Source organism: Vanacampus margaritifer, chromosome 4 (assembly GCF_051991255.1).
Source record: "Vanacampus margaritifer isolate UIUO_Vmar chromosome 4, RoL_Vmar_1.0, whole genome shotgun sequence".
NCBI lineage: Eukaryota > Metazoa > Chordata > Actinopteri > Syngnathiformes > Syngnathidae > Vanacampus > Vanacampus margaritifer.
The window spans coordinates 12,550,836-12,570,514 of NC_135435.1; the positions used below are offsets into that span (position 1 = coordinate 12,550,836).

The 19,679-nt window shown below is 39.7% G+C and overlaps 1 protein-coding gene across 3 annotated transcripts in view; it reads left to right on the forward strand.

Moving 5' to 3' along the window:
- The window catches only part of cdkl5 (cyclin dependent kinase like 5), a 53,787-nt gene that overhangs the window by 460 nt on the left and 33,648 nt on the right, over window positions 1-19,679 (forward strand). For 2 of the 3 annotated variants that reach the window (XM_077563140.1, XM_077563143.1), the window contains exons 1-3: window positions 2,416-2,721; window positions 14,787-15,111; window positions 17,052-17,086. In XM_077563140.1, the coding sequence (XP_077419266.1) occupies window positions 15,075-15,111; window positions 17,052-17,086 (72 nt within the window). In that variant the 5' untranslated portion in view covers window positions 2,416-2,721; window positions 14,787-15,074. Of the gene's footprint in view, window positions 1-2,415; window positions 2,722-14,786; window positions 15,112-17,051; window positions 17,087-19,679 lie in introns of those variants that run through there. The other variant, XM_077563141.1, reaches the window with a different exon arrangement.

Genomic DNA, 19,679 nt, shown 5'->3' on the forward strand with positions numbered 1-19,679 from the left:
ACGAAAACAAGAAGGTATGAATGTAACTTCCGGGTTTTGACGCGCACAAGGATGAGGACTGATGTTACCTGCATTTATTTCAGTGGATAGATGACATCATTTCTTCAGTGGGATAGTTTGATCGGCCCTTTGGAAGCACAGTACAGTGGACCGCCGTTATTCGCGGAAGATATGGGCTGGTCCGGGCGGAAAAAAATTAACACCTCAAAAACGGGGGTTGGCTGCTCACACCCCCAAGAAAACAAACCAAAATAACAACAACAAAAATTCTTGATTTATTTATTTTGTAATCTATTAATGGGCGAATCCCTTAGTACTCCAATGAAGGAGTCCATTCTAGTAAATACACAAAAAACGTAGCTTTTTTGTTTTAACTATAAAAAAAACTGGACGGCACGGTGACTGACTGGGTTAGCACGCCCGCCTCCCAGAGCAGAGGACGTGAGATCGAGTCTGGGCTTTGGCCTTCCTGGGTGGAGTTTGCATGTTCTCTCCGTGCTTGCTTGGGTTTTCTCCGGGTGCTCCGGTTTCCTCCCACATTCCAAAGACATGCATGGCAGGTTTATTGAACACTCCAAATTGTCCTTAGGTGTGATTGTGAGTATGGTTGTTCGTCTCTGTGTGCCCTGCGATTGGCTGGCACCCAGTTCAGGGTGTACCCCGCCTACTGTCCGAAGCCAGCTGGGATAGGCTCCAGCGACCCTTGTGAGGAAAAGCGGTTAAGAAAATGGATGGCTGGATGGATGGATAAAAAACTGTGAAAAAATAATTAAGACTCCTAATTCAACAAATCAAATTCTACTCAACTCATTTCAAGTCAGGCAGCAGAAACAAAATATTGTTTTAGTCAAGTCATCTTTATTTATATAGCGCTTTAAAACAAACGGGGGTCAAGGGTTTATAAAGGTTTAACATTTAAAAAGAAGACATAGGCTATACATAGAGCTTCATCCGTGTGCATGTGGAAGCCAAATTAGCATGATAAACCGTTAAACTTATGACATTAAAACGTGAAATGTATTGGAAAAATTGGAATAGAGGAAAAAAAGAATGGGACGTTGAGTAAAACGCAAATAAATGATGCCTGCAACATGTTCCAAAAAAGCTGTGACATTCACCAAAGAACTTTTAAGACAGACCGTGGATTGTAATGATAAACACTGACTTTTCTCCCATGTTATTTGCATTGGTGTGACAGTAACAGTAAAGATTTTGATTGACATTGACTTAAAAAAGCAAATGTTTACCGAAGACTCAATTATAAGTTTATTCTTTGACTATTAACCCATAAAAATGTATGATCACTTTTATTATCACATATACACATAACAAAGATGCATAACTAGATTTGAAATCATCCATCCATCCATTTTCTGAACCGCTATCTTCAAGAAGGTTGGGGGCATGCTGGAGTCATATCAAAAGCATGCAGTAAAAAAACAGTTTCTTCTAATTTACATGTAAACATCTTATTTGACGGGTTGGTATTTTTTTGGGAGGGAGGTGTGGCAACATTGTTATTAAAAATTAAGGAAATTTGTAATTTGGGGGTATTTTATTTAACATGAAGTTGATGTGCATTCATTCTTTGGCTTGGCAGGCCACATATTGACGTTGCATTGTGGCCTTGTGTTTGACACTAGTCAAAATGTGTTGAGGCAGAGTACAAGAGTATATAGTACTTTTGCAACATTTGTCTTTAATTTTTAGTCTGTAAGTGAACTTTTTGTAACTTTATTAGGCTAAGTTTTAATTACTAAAGGAATTGACTCAATAATCTCCTTTCAGTGTAGTATTTTGCACAAGTGCTGTAAGTAAAAAAAGTATAAGTATATTTACTCAAGTAAAGAGTGTACCTACTTTTGCCACCTCTTCTTTTTGTACCTAGAAAATTAGAAACATTTCATAGTCTGTCTGTACTTCTTTAGTTTTTCTGAAAATAGTTCAATATACAGTACCTGTACATCTATTTATTTTTGCCTTTTTTTAAAAACAAAAAACAAAACATCAGCTTCAACTTTGGTAGATGCATTGCCACCTCTGCTTTTCAGAGACTGGACATTTTTAGTTTTGCTTCTAGTAAATGAGTTGAAGAAGTACTTCTTTTATTGGAGTCTTATTTTTTACACAAGTAGCTGCACTTGTGTGTTTTGCATTTGCCACATTTGAGTAATGTGGATAGATGAAGAAATAGGCCTACAGTAAGTAATGAAGTAGGCTATTCTTACTTTGTTACTTTTTCACGCTAAATAGTGCACATCCTTTAAAAAAAATGGGGGCGTTTTGCACAGGTCTCCAGAAGTGCCACATGCACGGTGGTTTTTACAGCCTTTATGCAGGAGGTGGGGGTGCAGTGTAGGTGGAGGAGAGTGAGGACAAGCTGCCGCATGATTTTTACACTCGCATCAATAGAAGGCAAAACGTGGTGTGTTCGCGGACTAATCCTTAAAAATGCTCGATTCCAATCTGAAGTTGTATGTCATCATCCCAGCTCCCGATGTTGGATGCTGAAGGCGATGCTGCGAGGTTTCTATTGGCTCTTGGTGCCGTCGCTCACAGTCTTTTTTTTTCTTTTTTTTTACATACTTGCAGCTCGAACCAGCTGATGATGCCCAGGCACTGAACGCGGAGCCTGGGAACAAGTGTTACATGCAACTTAAGCCCCGTCGTCGGCGTTTTATTGACTGAGGATTCGCTCTCACCTCCACGTCCAGGAATTGAGTGAGTGATTTTTCATCATGTCACGACGCATAGGCCTGTTTGGGCTTTTCTCCCCATGTCTCCCCACTCTCTCTCTCACACACACACACGGCTCTTCATTTTCCCACCTCATTCTCTCCAATGTGCATGACGCCTGCTCGGGCATCCTCACCTCACATCTAAGGAAAACACGTTTATTTAAAACACAAAACAAAAACAATGTGTCCGATGGCTTTTATGCTTCTTAATGACTGCGTGTAGAACGCGTTGAGAGCGCTCATTCGTGCATCTTTGTCGGCGCAACATTGTCGTGAACATGCTTAGCATATAATGTATGCACCGGTTGCTGTGTAGGCTGATGTGCAGCGTGCACAGTGCTGGAATGGTGGCGCGCTCCGCAACGCAGTTAGACGGTGCAGCAGTGTCAGTGCAACAACCCGTGCATCCTCTCATCACATTTCTTGTCTCTCTCACGCTCAACCACGCGAGGCGTGTTTGTTTCACATCTACACTAGCAGAGTCATTCTTAATTTCTGTTCTGCATGAAAGATGTAGAGAAAATGTGATCAGGACTGCCATGAGGATGTTTCCCCTGCACCTATAGAGATGCTCAGCTTTTTGGATGTGTTTCCTTAATGGGCTCGATAATCACTCCTCAGTGGCAGCAGCATATCCTTCGATGGCCTCAATCGCTTCTCCTCGAAGGATGTGCACCGCATAGGAAGACGCCCACACAAGCACATGAACCACATCATCATTAAAAGTGTGTTTTTGGAGATGATGAACAAGTGTTGGATACATAGTCATTGTGGGAAGTAGCATATAATTGGACTCAAGATTTTTCAGATATTTATACTTTGTTTGAGTATTAATTTTTCTGACAACCTCTTACTTTTACTCCCTAGATTTGAAAACTCATATCCGTACTTTGTCAAAATAGACTGCTAACTTTTTTCAACCTTTTTACAACACAAAGTAGGGAAAAAAACCTTATTAGAGAAAGACAGGTAAAGTCACTCATGCTTGAGGTTTTTAAGTGAGATCTTTTCAAGCATATGAGGCCAGCTGTTGCTAAATATGTAGCCTAATGTCTTCATGCCACCAGAGTGGGAAGGTGTGAATACGTTGATAATGTATCCATCCATTGTAAAGCATCTTTGAGTGTCTAGAAAAGCACTATATGAATCAGAAGCATAATAATAATAATAATAATAATTATTATTATTATTATTATTATTATTATTCATCTGATTTATATATAATAATAATAATAATAATAATAATAATAATTATTATTATTATTATTATTATTATTATTCATCTGATTTATATATAATAATAATAATAATAATAATAATAATAATAATAATCATTATTATTATTATTATTATTATTATTATTATTATTATTATTATTATCATTATTATTAAGGGAGCTGATCGGCCGGCATAAGGAACATGGCTGATGAGCAGCTGAGGAGGAAAACCTAACAATTAGAGGAGGAAAACCTCACAATTAGACAAGGCATGGTCAAGTTCCACAGGAAAACATGACAGCATGAAACAAAACTAAAATGTAATCTGTACAAAGTCAACAAAAAACATGGCTCATGACAGCAGACGTAGACTAGTAAAGGTACAGGTACAAAAGTAAAACGGCTTTACTGTGATTCAAAATATGTTGAATATAGGCCTACTACTAAAACATCAGACTAAGACTGAGGGAGGGGGGGGGGGGGGTCAAGGTTAAGTATTGTAACAATGGAATATAGGTTTGTGTGGCTCAGGAGCTGTAGTGTATGGTCTTGTCATATGTATGAATGAATCACTTCCTGCTCGCCATGCGCCCAAGTGCCCTTGAGCAAGACACTGAGGGGAAGCTCAGCACAGCTGCTGCCGCCGCCGTGTGAATGACTGAAAGTTTCGAGCACCCTTGATGAAGAAAAGAGCTGCAGACGTGCAACTGGCACCCATGTTCATCATGCTAATGCTGGAACATCGTTTAGCATAATGCATTCTTGAGTTCTAGCACAAAACTAAGCATGCAACTATGGATAATGGGTAGTATCCATACTTTTTCTTATAATTTCAATTTAAGCATACGGGTGACATTGGCATTATGGACTAATATTTAGGGACTGTGAAAATGAAAGTATTGATTAGGGATGGGTGAGTCCCGATACCAGACATCGGTATCGGGCTACTCAGATCCACCTGTAAAAGTGAAACCATATACATTTTTTTATCTGCATTATTTTACCCCTTCAACTTGCTTTAAACACATTTAAAGCTTTTAATCTAAATTGACAATATAACATGTACCCTGTAAAGTCTTTTTGGTGATTTTTTTCCTAAATACATACAATAAATTTGAAGATAAGTGCTGAAAAAGACTGAGAACAATTTAGTACTGAGTTATTGAGACATAGCGTTAAACTATTTTTTGTATTTTTAGTTGTTGGATTTTTTGGGCCCCTGGCATGTATGGGCCCACACTAGCCTACTATATAATTACTGATCACCCTCATTTCATCTGTAGTTATCCATCTCGATTGTAAGTTTATAAAACCTTGGCCCATTTGTACCACTACAATGCACAACTAGCTCGCAGGCTAATGAGCAAACAAGCTTGCACGACTGCAACAGGGTCCTCCAATACGCAGGGGCCTCGATTGATGTCGTTGTGCGCGGGTTCCACTCCCAAGTACATAACACGAGATTTTATGGCCTAATTTTTTTTTATGCTGGGCAATGTTTTAATTCATCTAAATTTGGCAGGCTTGTAAACAATACTTTTCTCTGTTGTGTCATTTTCTTTTGTCCCTTTACAGGGTCTTTACATATTTGTACTCCTCCCACACACCTTTAACACATTTCAACTTATTAAAATACACTTTACAGCGTATTCCTTAGCTCCTGTGTTTTCACTCTGGCCGTCAAGAAACGGGGGACTTTAGTATTCTGTCACTTTAACGAAACAAAAAAGAAGACACTGATCACTGGCACAGTTCTGAGATACAAAGCATGGTTGCTTAAAAACTGTCACGCCCACTTGAAGTTGCTGTTTTTTTTCCACAACTACCACCAAAAAAAAGGAGTTAAATATTGTATATTTAAATGTTAACTTTAAACAAACCATATCATTTTGTGTGCTTGCTTAATGCTAGCATACAATGCGAAGCACAGACAGGCTAACAAAATTACCATCAATTTAACTGTAAACATAAACCTTCAAAGAAATAAAACCGAGCAGCAACACATACAAACAGCATATATTTTCTGCTTACTAGAGCTTAAAGTAGTTGTAGACTACCTTTGCCTCTTGTTCTTGCTCTTAATTATGTTGCATCTCCATCCAGTAGAGCTTAGTGCTGTCTGGCGTGATGCGACGTAACGTGTTGCTACCCTCTTGGCTTCTAAGTCGAAATTGGGACTTGTTTGTACAATGTACAGTTGTGTAAAAACCCATAAAAGACAATCACTTAAAAATCCCTATAGTTCACAAAAATTGAATGTACAAATTAGATAAGTAATTGTAATGTCCTATTTGCCACCTCCTGTGCCTCAGCCTGATGAGATGGAAATGGACAGGGAAAGTTCAGCGTGTGGAAGTCATGCATGACATGGTTTATAGATGTCCTCAAGGAAAAGCTACATTTCTGTACATTTCCATGCACTAGTTAACAACCATCAGTGCCAAGAATGTATCAATATGACATTCTTTATGTATGGAATCACACAAAGGAAGACTTTGAACTGGTCCCTTCGAGAATTGGTATTTGGAAGAGAAACAAAGACAACTGGAACAATTATTACGAGGATTAATAGTCATTCTTTTTCATATACAGTAAATGCTTTATTACAGAACAGGGGAAAATAAACTTTTTGGAAATCATTAAACGCTTAACTGTATTCAAATAATTATTTTACTACTGACACTTATTTGTACTTGTCATTGAGTCAGCTTAGCCTGAGGCTGAAGCTAACACTAATAGAGCAAAACAACTTCAGCTTTTCGAGAAATACCAAATCAATTTGCTTAGCGGTGACAACCAACCAAAGCCCATTTACAGTCTAAAAAATACACGTTAACTTCACTCTATTCTTTTTGCAACAGTCTGTCCTATATTTACAATGAGATTTGGTCTGGTTTAGCTTGCAGCAGTTTATAACACTTTGCCTTGCTTTCTTCAAACGACAGTTGTGTTCTGCCGGCAGAATCACTCACACTACTGTATAAAAAAACGACTCATAAATGTAGAAGTATTAATTAATAAATTACAAAAGAACAGATTCTAGAATGTAGGATACTTAAGTACAAAAGTATTTAACATGACACATTCACCACTAATCAGTCTTGTCACCAACAGCACCATAATTGACTAAGGATGTTCAATAACACTTTCTTTCAGACTAATATCGGTAAGATTATTCACTGTACTGAGTATCAATACTACTAGTACTTTTGATACTTTTACATAAAATTTCACTAAACACACTGACTGATAATTGTGAACAAAGATCTCTTGTTCTTTCTGGCACAAATGGTGATTCACCCATGTGTCAAACTGCAGCAGTGTAGTGCCAACTACTCGCGAGGAAAACAGCTCAATGTCTGATTTGTTTTCCTGAAAGGTGCATTGTGGAGTTTAAAATGTTAATTTTAAAGACTTTTCTCCATCAGGCATGATCCATCAATGCACAGATGAGTACAAAGAGACTATCCCCTAATATCTTAGTTTCAGTGTGGAGTGTTAGACATTTAGTGTTAGCATACGACACAATTGGGATGGAAACTGAGCACACACACACAAAACAAGAGGCCGGCTTTGAGCACAGCCCAAACTCCAGATCAGACTCCAAGAAAACCCAAAAAACAAAGAGTTTATTCCAGCGCACATACTCGCACGCACACTAGGGGTGGGACGATACGGGTAACTTACGATTCGATACTGTGACGTTATGTGGCCCGCGTTAACGATATCGTGATTCACAATATCTACGATATTCTATCTTTTGTCAGAAATGTTCTCAATGATATATCACGAAATTCAGAATGTGAGTGAGTGAAAACTTCCCGACTCTTCTTCTTTGCCAATAGTGTCTTGACACCAGTTCTTCGCCACTGCTCCCCCTACTTTACTGCCACTTGGGGGATTAGCGCCCCCACAAACAGGAGAGGAGAGATTAAGTATTGACGGTGACAGCAAAGGATCACAAAAGTCATGGCTCGGATCAAATCATGGATTTGAGTCACATATGTTTCGGATAAGAAAACAAATAAACAAGAAACAAAATCATTTATTTTATAAAACAAGGTCAACTCAAAATGTCTAATATGGCCGTTTAGGATTTAGGAACACAACTTTAAGTGCAATAAGAGGCAGATCCATTCTTACTGTATACATGGTCCATGTATACAATAACAAGGTATTAATGGCTTAAAGTTGTGTTCTTAAAATCTAAACTGCAATATTTGACATTTTGAGTTGAATGTTTTTATTTATTGGTAAAGGTGCTTTGTAAAATAAATGAAGACAAAGTTCTATTATCTTTTTTTAATTTTATTATTATTAATAAAATGGTGAATAATGAAAAAGGCAAAGTGCAATTTAAGGCACATTCCCTTCCTTTAAACATGGAGAGTGAATTACAAAGTAGCCTAGGTCCAAGATATTGAAAAAGAAGAAAAGAAAGCAAGCCAGGTAGCTGTCACTCATTACTGTTGCCAGCACTCGTTTGCGTTTTGCACTTTCAGGGCCACCGTACCATATTAGGCTAATACTAGCTGCTAGCAACTAACGTCGGAGACTTGTGCTGTATTATACAATAATGGCTGAATTTACTAGCGGTTTCTTAGCGTCCTAAATTAGCGATTAAATATACTTTCTGGATAGCATTGTAATAATGTTGGTAGAAAATATGTAATTTCAACAAAAACTTCGATATGTAGTCTAAGCCAACACTTCGAAAAAATAAGTCAAGCTGGCGATCACTTCGCCTCGCATGCCGACTTCAAAGTAAAAGCCAACCAATGCTACTGCATTGTATTGTTTGGTAAAACTTTATTTTGAAGCTAGCCATAGCGTAGGCGGCGTGCTACGTTGAGTATGTTTCCAGCTTCATTGATATGTTGAATGGCGGGGTAAATCCTTTTATGGTGTCATAAAATATCGATGCTGCCTTCAGTGTATCAATATATTTATTGCAACAGAAAGTGCAACAATATATTGAAATATCGACCCCCCCCACCCCCCCCCCCCCACGCCTAACGCGCGCTCCATGCACAAGCTTGACACAGATTCTGCAGTTACGCTCTAGGCCAGAGGTGGCAGTCATGAGTCAAAAAGGAAAAATTCCACAAAACATCTTTAAGTATTGATGGCTGGTGTCAGTAGCCTTCAGGAGTGCCCGATAGCCGGTATTTACTTCATACTGTTTAGTGGGGTAGCGGTCCCTGGAGAAGTGGGGATTTTATTATTTCTGATGCAATGACGAAAGGTTGCACTGTAGTGCGTTTAACAATCAACATTTTATTTCAGCCGCTTACAGAAATTACAGCGGCCACCACGTCCAGCAGCAACCCGCCGAGTCCCTATGTGCATGCGCGCTGACCCCAGTTGTCAACAACATACAGAAGTCACATGACCCTTACGTACAATATGGCAATATGTCACATCTCCCTTAAAAAATTTTTTTTAACAACAAACACAAAAAAAACAGATACAAAATTTGGACAAGAAAATTTGCAAGTGTGTCATTTTTAACTACAACATATGCATCCCTAGAAAGTATGTCCATTTGTCAGCAAGTACATGTCCAAACTCGAATTCGTGGACACTACATTTGTTCAATCAACCTCTGTGGGACTTTTCTATTTCTGTTAGACCTCCTTAATTCACTCCGTTCTGTAGTTTGTACAGGTGTTACCCATGTTTCTAGTGCAGTTTGAGCAGAAACTGTATTTTCTAGTGGAATGTGTTCACTCTCCTGTGGTTCCACTGGTTCTATCTGAGGTACATACAGTAAGTGTTTTATTAATTCTCCTGCATGTAACCCCTTCTGGAGTCTTGACATCATATGACCAAGGTGCCACGCTTTTCAGCACTTGCGCCTTAACATTCTAACCTTTCCCGTCGTGTATTCTAACTATCTCGAGGACAGAGTGACCTCAGTGATCCTTTGTCATACTGCCTTTTTTGAACTCCCTTGTGTTTCTCTCTCACATGTAGCAACCCTTTGTTACTCAGGTCTGCTTCAGATTCTACAAGGAATGGTAACCTTGTTCTAAGTTTTCTGCTGAACAACAGTTCTGCGGGTGACTTCCCATGTTTCAGTGGAGCGTCTCTGTAATTTAACAGAGTCAGATATGGATCTGAGTTTGACTCCAAAGCTTTTTTTTTTTTTTATCATTTGTTTTGCTATTTTGACACCATTACAGTGTACAGTGGACTTGACGTGGCATGTTTAAACCCATGTGACTCAGCAAACTCTCTGAAAGATTGGCAGTGAAATTAAGGTCCATTATTTGTACTATAGATGGAATTCCGTGACATGCGAAAGATGACTTGATGTGGCTCATCACTGTACTGGCGGTGGTGTCCTTCAATATTTCCATTTCTGGGTAACGAGAATAATAGTCCATTAGTAGAGCATAGTCCTTGCCATACACAGTAAAAAGATCAATTCCCGCTTTACTCCATGGTGTAAGTCTTTCGTTTTCCTCAATCCACATTGGCTCCTTTTGTTGTTTATTTCTGTACTTTTGACAGACTTCACATGCTCTGACTGTATCTTCTATTGCACAGTTCATCTTGGGCCAGTCTAGTACTTCTTTCGTCCATTTTTTTGCATTTCTCCATTCCCAAATGGTCCTCGTGAATCAATTTAAGCATGTCTTTCTGAAGCATTTGTGGGACAACTATTCTAGAACCTCTAAATAGCACTCCACCTGTAACTGACAACTCATCTATGAAATTGCCAATATGGAGCTGGAAAGGTGTTTGGTGACCAACCACTTTTTTATGCCTCTCATTATTTTTTTAAGTACGTCATCATCAGAAGTAGCTTGAGCCAAATTTTCCCACATTTTCTCTGACACTTGGCAGCTCTTTTTCTTTTTTTTTTACCAGATTCATATGCACTGTTTCACTCTGCTCCTATCTGGTGTTAGATTTTGTACGCGATAGTGTATCTGCAAGTAGCAGTTGTTTACCTGGGCTGTATTCTAACTTCAGGTCGTATTTTTGCAAGTTCAAAAATAGTCTTTGGACCCTGGGTGGCATGTTCGCTAATCCCTTTTTTTGCAATGGAGACTAGCGGTTTATGATCCATCTCAGCCCACACTGTTTTGCCATATATTAAAACGTGGAACTTCTCATAAGCATATGACAAAGCCAACGCCTCTTTTTCTATCTGGGCATACTTACATTCAGCCGCAGAGAGTGCTCTAGAGGCTTATGCAACAGGTCTCCATCGGTTGCCATACTCTTATAGTAGGACGGCCCCTAATCCTGATTTAGAAGCGTCTGCTGAGATTTTTGTTTTGCGCTTTTCATCGTAAAACCTCAAAACAGGAGCTTTTATGATTAATTGTCACTCTTCTTTGGCTGACCTGGACACCCTCTGCTGTTAACACTTCACCTAAGAAGGTGATTTTGTTTTTTGTGAATTAAATTTTTTTTACATTTAGTTTCAACCCATAAGACCGGGCAGTTTCTATTTTTTTTTTTTTTACCCTGGAGAGCTCAGTATTGTTCATTTGACATGTCATCATCATTGCTCTCCTTTTTTTTGTTTGTTTTTTGTATGTGGGTGTGTGTTTGTGGGTGTGTGCGTGCGTGCGTGCGTGCGTGTATTCATTAGTGCACCTAAAACCTATTAAAAAATCCCATACCGTTCACCTAAACCGAACACTTCAGAATCCAGCCAGAGTCGTGGGGCCGTCAGGAGACCCGAAGACGGACCAAAGAAAAGAAAGGAAAGTGAAGTCCAGCACCGACCAGACATCACCCACCAGGCCACCAACCAGAGTCCTTCACCAACCCCAGAGACATCTGAATTCCAACAAATCAGGGAGACCTCAAGGGCCCAAAGGAGAGACTGAGGAAATGTAGGAAGGACAGAGGAAGCAGAGTGAGCTCCACAGACACCAGCCTCCACCGATTCAATGACCTGAGGAAGAAGCAGATTGTGTCTGAGTTTCGGTAGATGCTGGTGTGGTGGATCTGGCATGCATGAAAATCTCCACCAAAGAGGGGAGCCGTCGACCCCCGCCAGGACAGAGCAAGCGCAACACCTCAGGGCCCCCCAGGCCGGGCAGTTTCTAATGCTTGAGCTAGTCTGGCATCGTGTTCTTCAACCATAGATCCACTAATCAGTATGTCATCAATGTAGACCTTACCCGGCCGGCACTCTGTCAAATATTTGTTGTATGGTTCTATGGAAAACTTTAGGAGCGGATGTTAACCCAAAAGGCAATCTCTTAAACGAGTAACGACCAAAAGGAGTGTTAAAAGTGCAGATCATAGAGCTCTCCTTGTCGAAACAAACGTGCCAAAAACCAGAGGAGGCATCTAACTTTGAGAAATATTTGTATCCTGCTAAGTCTCCAAAAATGTCTCCTCTGGTTGGAAGTGTTCCCTTTCAACATGTTGAGTTCTTTTGGGTCTAGGTGGGTGGATTACTGGTTTATAGTTGTCCTCTAACTGTATCTTATGTATCGTTTGGAGTTTTCCTATTCCTTGAATTACATCAGCATATTCATCCTCCATATTACGCTCAATTCCTTCTTTGTCAACTATGTCCACTTTTCTCACTAGTCCTAGTAAGATACTTGCTTTCAAGCCTAAAAGTGACAGGTTCTTTTTGCCCTTGACAATGACAAATTCAAGTTCATGGGTTTTATGACCATCTCTTAACGTCATTTTACATTTTCCCATGTGAGTTACGATTTCCCCATTGTATGCCCTCAGTCTCAGTTGAGTTTTTCTCAATATGAGATTTGACCTGTAGATTCGGTAGCTCTGTCTCTGCGATGATGTTAGCCTGGGCTCCTGTGTCAACTTGCGATGTCTGCCCCATTCACATAGTATTTTTTCAGTCCACTCCTCATCATCGGACTGTGATATGTCGATTGATCCCACAAAGCTCCTCGATGTCCTCGTCATCTGAACCGTGGACTAGGTTCACTCTTCTTTTCCTTTCCCTTGGCCGCCGTTGTCTGCATGCACGTGCGAATTGGTTCCTCTTCCCGCAGAGTCGGCTGGTCATTGACGAGGCAGATGCTCTCCCCCACAGTTGCCACATGCTCGTAGTTTCTGTTCCCTGCCGACGTCCTCATTCGAAGTTCTTTTCACCTGCTTGTTGGTCTGTCTGGTCGCTATTGTTTGTGTCTTGCAATCAGCCTCGCTCATCATGCCCCCATCCATGGATTCCAGGCGCTGCTGGGTGACTTTCCTGGCTTGGCATATCTGTATGGCCCTCTCCAGTGTCAAATCCACTTCACATAGTAACTTCTCTCTGAGTCCTTTATCTCTGACACCCATCACAATCCTGTCCCGGGTAAGGGAGTCTGCAAGCTCCCCGAAGTTGCATGGCTGGCAAGCCAGTAATAAATTCCTCGACTGACTCTGTTTCGGTTTGGTTTCTGCAGTTGAACACATACCCTCTCGTATGTTTCATCACGTTTGAGTGTACAAAATTGTTCAAATTTACTCAGCACTGCATCATAGATTTTTTGTTCATCCTCTGTCAGTTGGAACGAAGCTATTAAAGACATCTATAGCTTCAGATCCCGCCACCGTCAAAAGGAGCGCAACTTTTTGCTGGTCGCTCTTCTCCGTGGTCCCAATTGCTGTTAGATAGAGTGCGAAGCGCTGCTTGAAATGTTTCCATTGTTCTTCAACATTACCTGTCTGTTTAAATTTGCTCGGAGGCTTTAGCTGCTCCATTTTTATTCAATGTTATCCGTCCATCGAGGCTCACACCGTGCCAAATTTCGAGCGCTGCTCAGCTAGCTTAGCCTTTAGCTCCGTGTGGCGCGACAACGCTGCTCCCTCGTTCCTCGGCTCACGACCGCCAAAGTCGAAGGCGAGGTCCGTGTACCCCTGGTCCCATATATTATTTCTGAGGCAATGACGAAAGGTTGCACTGTACTGCGTTTAACAATCAACTTTTATTTTAGCCATTTACACAAATTAGACGTCCGGCATATATATATATTTATTTTATTTTATTTATTTATTTATTTATTTATTTTTATACAATATTTAGTGTACAATGAACAAAAATGGTGAAAAACGGTCTGGTTAGACATCAGTACTGTATTGTTTTGGTCTGAATCAAACTATTTGTCCTCATTCTTGTGTTTTAACCTACTTAAAAATCAAGTAGCAGCCTAGCTAGTAGCTACTATAAAACTAAACTAGAGCATTTAGTTAGTGTGTAACCAACAACGTTCACCCCGGGAATCAAACTCACGTCGCGGTTGAGTGTCTCGTGTATGAAGGTAAATCAGTTAATGATATGAGCTAAATTTCTGGGTTACCGTTGCGGCTCGGGAGAACAATTTGAAGGATTCTTTTCCAAGGCATGACCTGAAAAAGAAGTGGGTATACTCCATATGCCCGCGTATAACCTGGACTACACCACTGATACTGATGTCATACTGATACCAAGTTCTCGCCTATGCCTATAAATGACTCTTAAATAGAGCCATGGAAGTGGAATATCTTGCTTTTCTGAAACTGTTGCAATGTTGTCGTTAATGTTCCTTGATCGACGTTTATTCCTATCGCTGCTGTCTCTTTTTTTTGTGCCGTATAATAAGTCCCCCAACATCTGAAACAATCAAGATGGCTGATTTTACCTCTCTGTGTAAAGGTAGCTGTCGATTTTGAGCAGACTGGGTCACTTTTACTCAATGTTGGGTTCATTGTTTTGACCCAGTGAATCGAGCTGAATGGATATACAGTAATGGCCAGTGTACTGAAGTTAGAGTAAATTTAATGTAACGAAGTATCAGCATACAGTATTACAGTACAGTACAGTATTCTGACCTTTGGCTTGTTTGTTTTTGTCTTCCAGGCACAGCTGAGTGAAGGGTTCCAAAAGACCGAGAGAGGAATAACCTGAAGAAAACGGGCGTCATAAATAAAAGAAAAATGACATTTACAAGCGCCAGAGCAGTAGCATGAAGCAGAGGCGGACGTGAGGACGAAGAGGACTTTCCACGATGGGGTGTGGTCAGAGGATCACCGCATTTCTCTTGGACTCGACAGTCGCCTCCATCTCCATCTCGCAGCAGGAGTGTCGCCGCTGAAGCGCGCGCGTCTCGTTTCACCTGCTGGAGGAGCTCCGCCAAACGGTGATGTGATGAATAAGTTTGAAGTCCTTGGCATTGTGGGTGAAGGTGAGTTGCTGGATTTTGTTGCATATACGTATGCACGTACTCATCTGATTTTCATGTTTTATATTTTCATGCTTGTGGATGTACATGCTTTCCATTTAATGTCAATGCAAATGTGGCAGACGTATTGGCTTCCCAGTCCAAATTTTTCTTTGACAGTGGGAAGGGAACATTTTTGTCATGGTGTGTGAGTGGAGGACCCAAATGCAGGAAAGTAGGAGAGCCACGGCAGGGATGTGGATAACGTAGTTTTAATCCACCAAACGAACCAACACAAAAATCACGCTCGAGGGCGGACAAAAAGCAAAACCAAAATCACGCTCGAGGGCGGACAAAAACAAACACAAAATCACGCTCAAGGGCGGACAAAAAGCTAAACCAAAATCACGCTCGAGGGCGGACAAAAAGCAAGTCATGGGAATCAGGAGTAGAGTCTTGTAGAAGCTTATTTCGTCAGGTCAGGTGAATAGCGTCTCGGAGTAATAACCCGACACTTCTTGCTGCTTCTGCCAGGCCTTTATCTTGGCCTGATGAACTGATGAGCAACAGGTGTGTTTAGCGGGCTCCGCCCTCCAGCTGTTTCCCCGGTGACTGAAAGGGAAGCAGAAACAGCTGACCCCAATCATGACAATTTTAACTCAATTTCTGAGTAGAACCATGCATTCATGACTGACCCCTCAGGAAAATATGTTATATATTTATGTTTAATTGTCTGGGAAATATTATTGTTTTAAAATATTTTGTGGCTTTTCATCTGCTCACACGTGTTAGCCTACTGTTTGAATTTTTTATTATGTTAAGATAAAGAAGTTTTGCATATTTACCTGTTTTTGAATATTTTCCAGAACATTCATTTTCTAGTATTGATGTTTCTTTTTCTATTATCGCTATCAGATGTACAGTCAATTACACTCTGCAACTTATATGCAAAACATCAACAATAGCACAGAGAAACATCTGTTGTGTTTTCAGCACTTAACGGCAGAAAGATAGAAGAACTAGATTGCAATTAATAAATAGCTATAGAGTATTTAGAATGAAAATATCTCCAAGTTTGTGTTTGAAATTTGAAAATGAGTTAATAATGTTGATGTGTCATGGAAGGACTCTTTTAGGTCCGGATTTGAACCCTTCAAGCTTGTAACTCACTTAGCGGCGAATGATTGTGAACGTAGCAGATTTCTACCTTAAGGCTATCAGATGACATTGTTAAATTATTTAAGATCAAGTTTGTTCATTATTTCAGCATATTTGAAAATACGTAGGGAATGACTGCAATGGGGATTTTGATGTTTATTTTATGAAATTAAAATTAAAATATATATATTTTTTAATCAGCAGAATAATTTGTAATTGATTGATTGATTATATTGATTATACACAGCAATATTTAATGATGAATTGCAAAACACCCAAGCCAACAGTGTATGAAACTGTTGATAGATACAGTATGCAATGCATCAAATGTATGCAAAATATTGCACATTGAAAGTCGTATTTTAATACCGCGTATAAATTTGGATAATATAAACAGCATTTAGTATAATATTATATGAGTATAATATAAGTAATAAATAAACCTCGGGGCAATGCAGGCTAAACTCTTATGTCATTTACCGAGTGGGGTGGCTGACAATTTGCACTGCAGATAGAGAAAGCTGCAGATTGTGCTGCCAACCTTGTCAGCCCATGATGCATTGCACATCAGCAAAGAAACTGCTTCAGAAAATCATTACAATACTTTGTGGAAGATATTAGTCAAACGAAACAGTGAAAGAAGCATGCAGGAGAGTTTGTATGCCTCACGCCTTCGTTGTTTTTATTTTTGGTGCTTCTCACCTCATGCATGTTTGGGAGGCCACAACATAATTAAGAGGTTGCACCTTTAAAGAATTTCTCAGACTCATGTCTTATTGATCCTTTTTTTCTGTTTCTCTGTGAAGGCGCTTATGGAGTGGTGCTTAAGTGCCGACATAAGGTAAGAACTCTCATCATTGCAGGTCTATTATTTATTTACCCGTATATGACATCATATTTCACTGTTTGTATTTGAGGCATCCTTTGCTCAGTTCATTGGGAAAATTATGTAAAATAGGATGAATGTCTGTTTTCAAATTTGTGTATAATTTGATCGACTTCCAGCTGCTCTTTGAAAGAAGTTTCCAAATGAATGACATTCATGTATTTGACATGAATGGCACTTCCAGCGGTGCCTTTATATACTTGAACGGGTGTGTGTCTTCCTCTGCTTGCGGTTTCTCTGCAGTATGTTTTATCAAAGCATCGGCAATGTTGTCGGGCTGCGAAGTCTTGTGAATTGCACTTACACAAATTGCTAGGCACTCTTGCAGAAATGATGTTCCAATTGAAATGCAAGGGTAGATAATGAGATAAGACATTGTTAGGCAGGACATAGAAGAGTGGACAGAGAGCCAACAGGATAGTTAACACAGCCCTGACTGTCATACTTTGCCTTAATCCACCATAAATGTAATATAACAGCACACAACTGTGCCACAAAAATCATCTGGCGCAGTTCAGAATCAATATTTATCTAATTACAGGACAAAAGATTTCGATAAAATCCATCATACTCAACAGAGATGCTGATTATTATACACATTCATGCCGTGTTTTGCTAGTCGAACTTGGCTTACTTCGGCCGACCAATCACAGGACAGAAAGCTGATGACATCATCAAGGGCCAGTACCTTGGCCTTGTGAGGACTAATTAGAAATCTGATTGGTTAAAGAAACAGCCACATTGCTAATATAGATTAGATTGACAACAAAACCTTAACAAATTGAAGAGAATATGTAAATAAATGTATTCAATTTTATTGAGCAATCTAGGTAGTAAATGTAGGTCATAGCAAGCATATTTTAATCAATCAGCAATGTTGTGACCAAAGCAAGATTAGATTAATGTAGCTATTATTAACAAAGTCGATTAGTGGAGTGATCTTGTGAATTGTTTAATTTCAGTAAGAGCTGCAGAACAAAGGATTGACTAGTATGTTGTATTTCTTTTTTATTAAAAAAAAAAATGTGTATCTTGGTTTTTGAGGTGACATAAATATCACAGAGAGATTTCTCATTGATTTGATATTTGGTATTTCTGTAAATGCCCTGTGATGTGTACCCAGTCGGTGGGATAGGCTCCAGTTACCCGTGATCGTAATGAGGACAAGTGCCATTGAAAATTAATGGGCGGATGGCGAGTATTTCTGTACAGTTGAACCCCAAATGAATAGCGCGCATCATTTATTTTATTCTGTCACTTGGCGTTCACTTCCAACATATTAACACTGCCGCATGAACCTCACTATCGGTTACAGGTCCCAAATGTTGTTTCTTTAGAGGGTTTGATATGTTTTATGTTTTTTATGTTTTAAGCATTACTATGGCTGTCTTGTTGCCAAGGGTCTTTCTTGACGCGAGTTGGGGTGCTTCACTGAGACAAAAGTAGTTCATTGCCACCATCTTTTGATTGAAACCGACACTTTCCTTTAGAGATTAAAATTAGTTTCATAAATGAGTTTTAAATAAATGATTTCATAGACGGTTCTTTGTTTTGAATGCTCAATGTGTTTCCCCTGAACACAAACCTCCTCAACACTGCCTTATAAATGTTGAAAGACGCATGAATTATATACACAGAATTCAAGAACGTGAGTACTTGCGCTTGGCTCCATTTAAGAAAATGACAAATTTAGCAGAACTTGATGTGTAAATATTAATGATGCAGATATAAACATGAATGAAATTAAAGAACGTTATGCAATGTGATGTGCTAAAATGCAGCAGGCAGTTATTTGTTGAAATTTGTTGACATATTTTCCTGATGTCATCGTCTGTCAATGTGGTGCTTCGAGGGAGCTGTTTACACTCAGCAACGATACCGTACATTGACTCTACATAATATTAGAGGTGCAACGATTATTCAATAAACTGGCAACGATACAATTATCAAATTAGTAATTATTTTGTCAATCAATTAATTGTTTTGATTTTCCCATGTGTGATGCAGCATGCATACTAATTATTTGGGTAGTGTGTGCTATTATGGTTTACTGTGTACTATTAGTGCCACTTGAAGTGGAACCCCCCCCCCCCCCCCCGTACTAGTAAGACACAGTTGCGCTACTAGTACATTGCATTATATTGCCAGTGAGGACAAAAGAGTACCGTAGGCCTACTAGTACATGGATCTTAAGAAGGAAATCAAGGATAATGAGTGCTGTACTGTATATGTCAATCTCAGAGTACATTCATACTACTACTAATATATAAAAACATGTTTTCCATTTTTATTTGTATTTATCTATTTTAATATATTTTTACATTGTAAACTACTTTGAAAAGAACACCCAAACTAGGGTTGGGGGTCCATCCATCATCTCCCTCTTGTTCGGGGTCGGGCCGCGGGGGCAGCAGCTTTAGCTGGGAAGCCCAGACTTCCATCTCCCCAGCCTCTCCAGCGTGTTCTGGGTCGTCCCCGGGGCCTCCTGCCGGTGGGACATGCCTGGAACTCCTCTCCGGGGAGGCGTCCAGGAAGCATCTGAACCAGA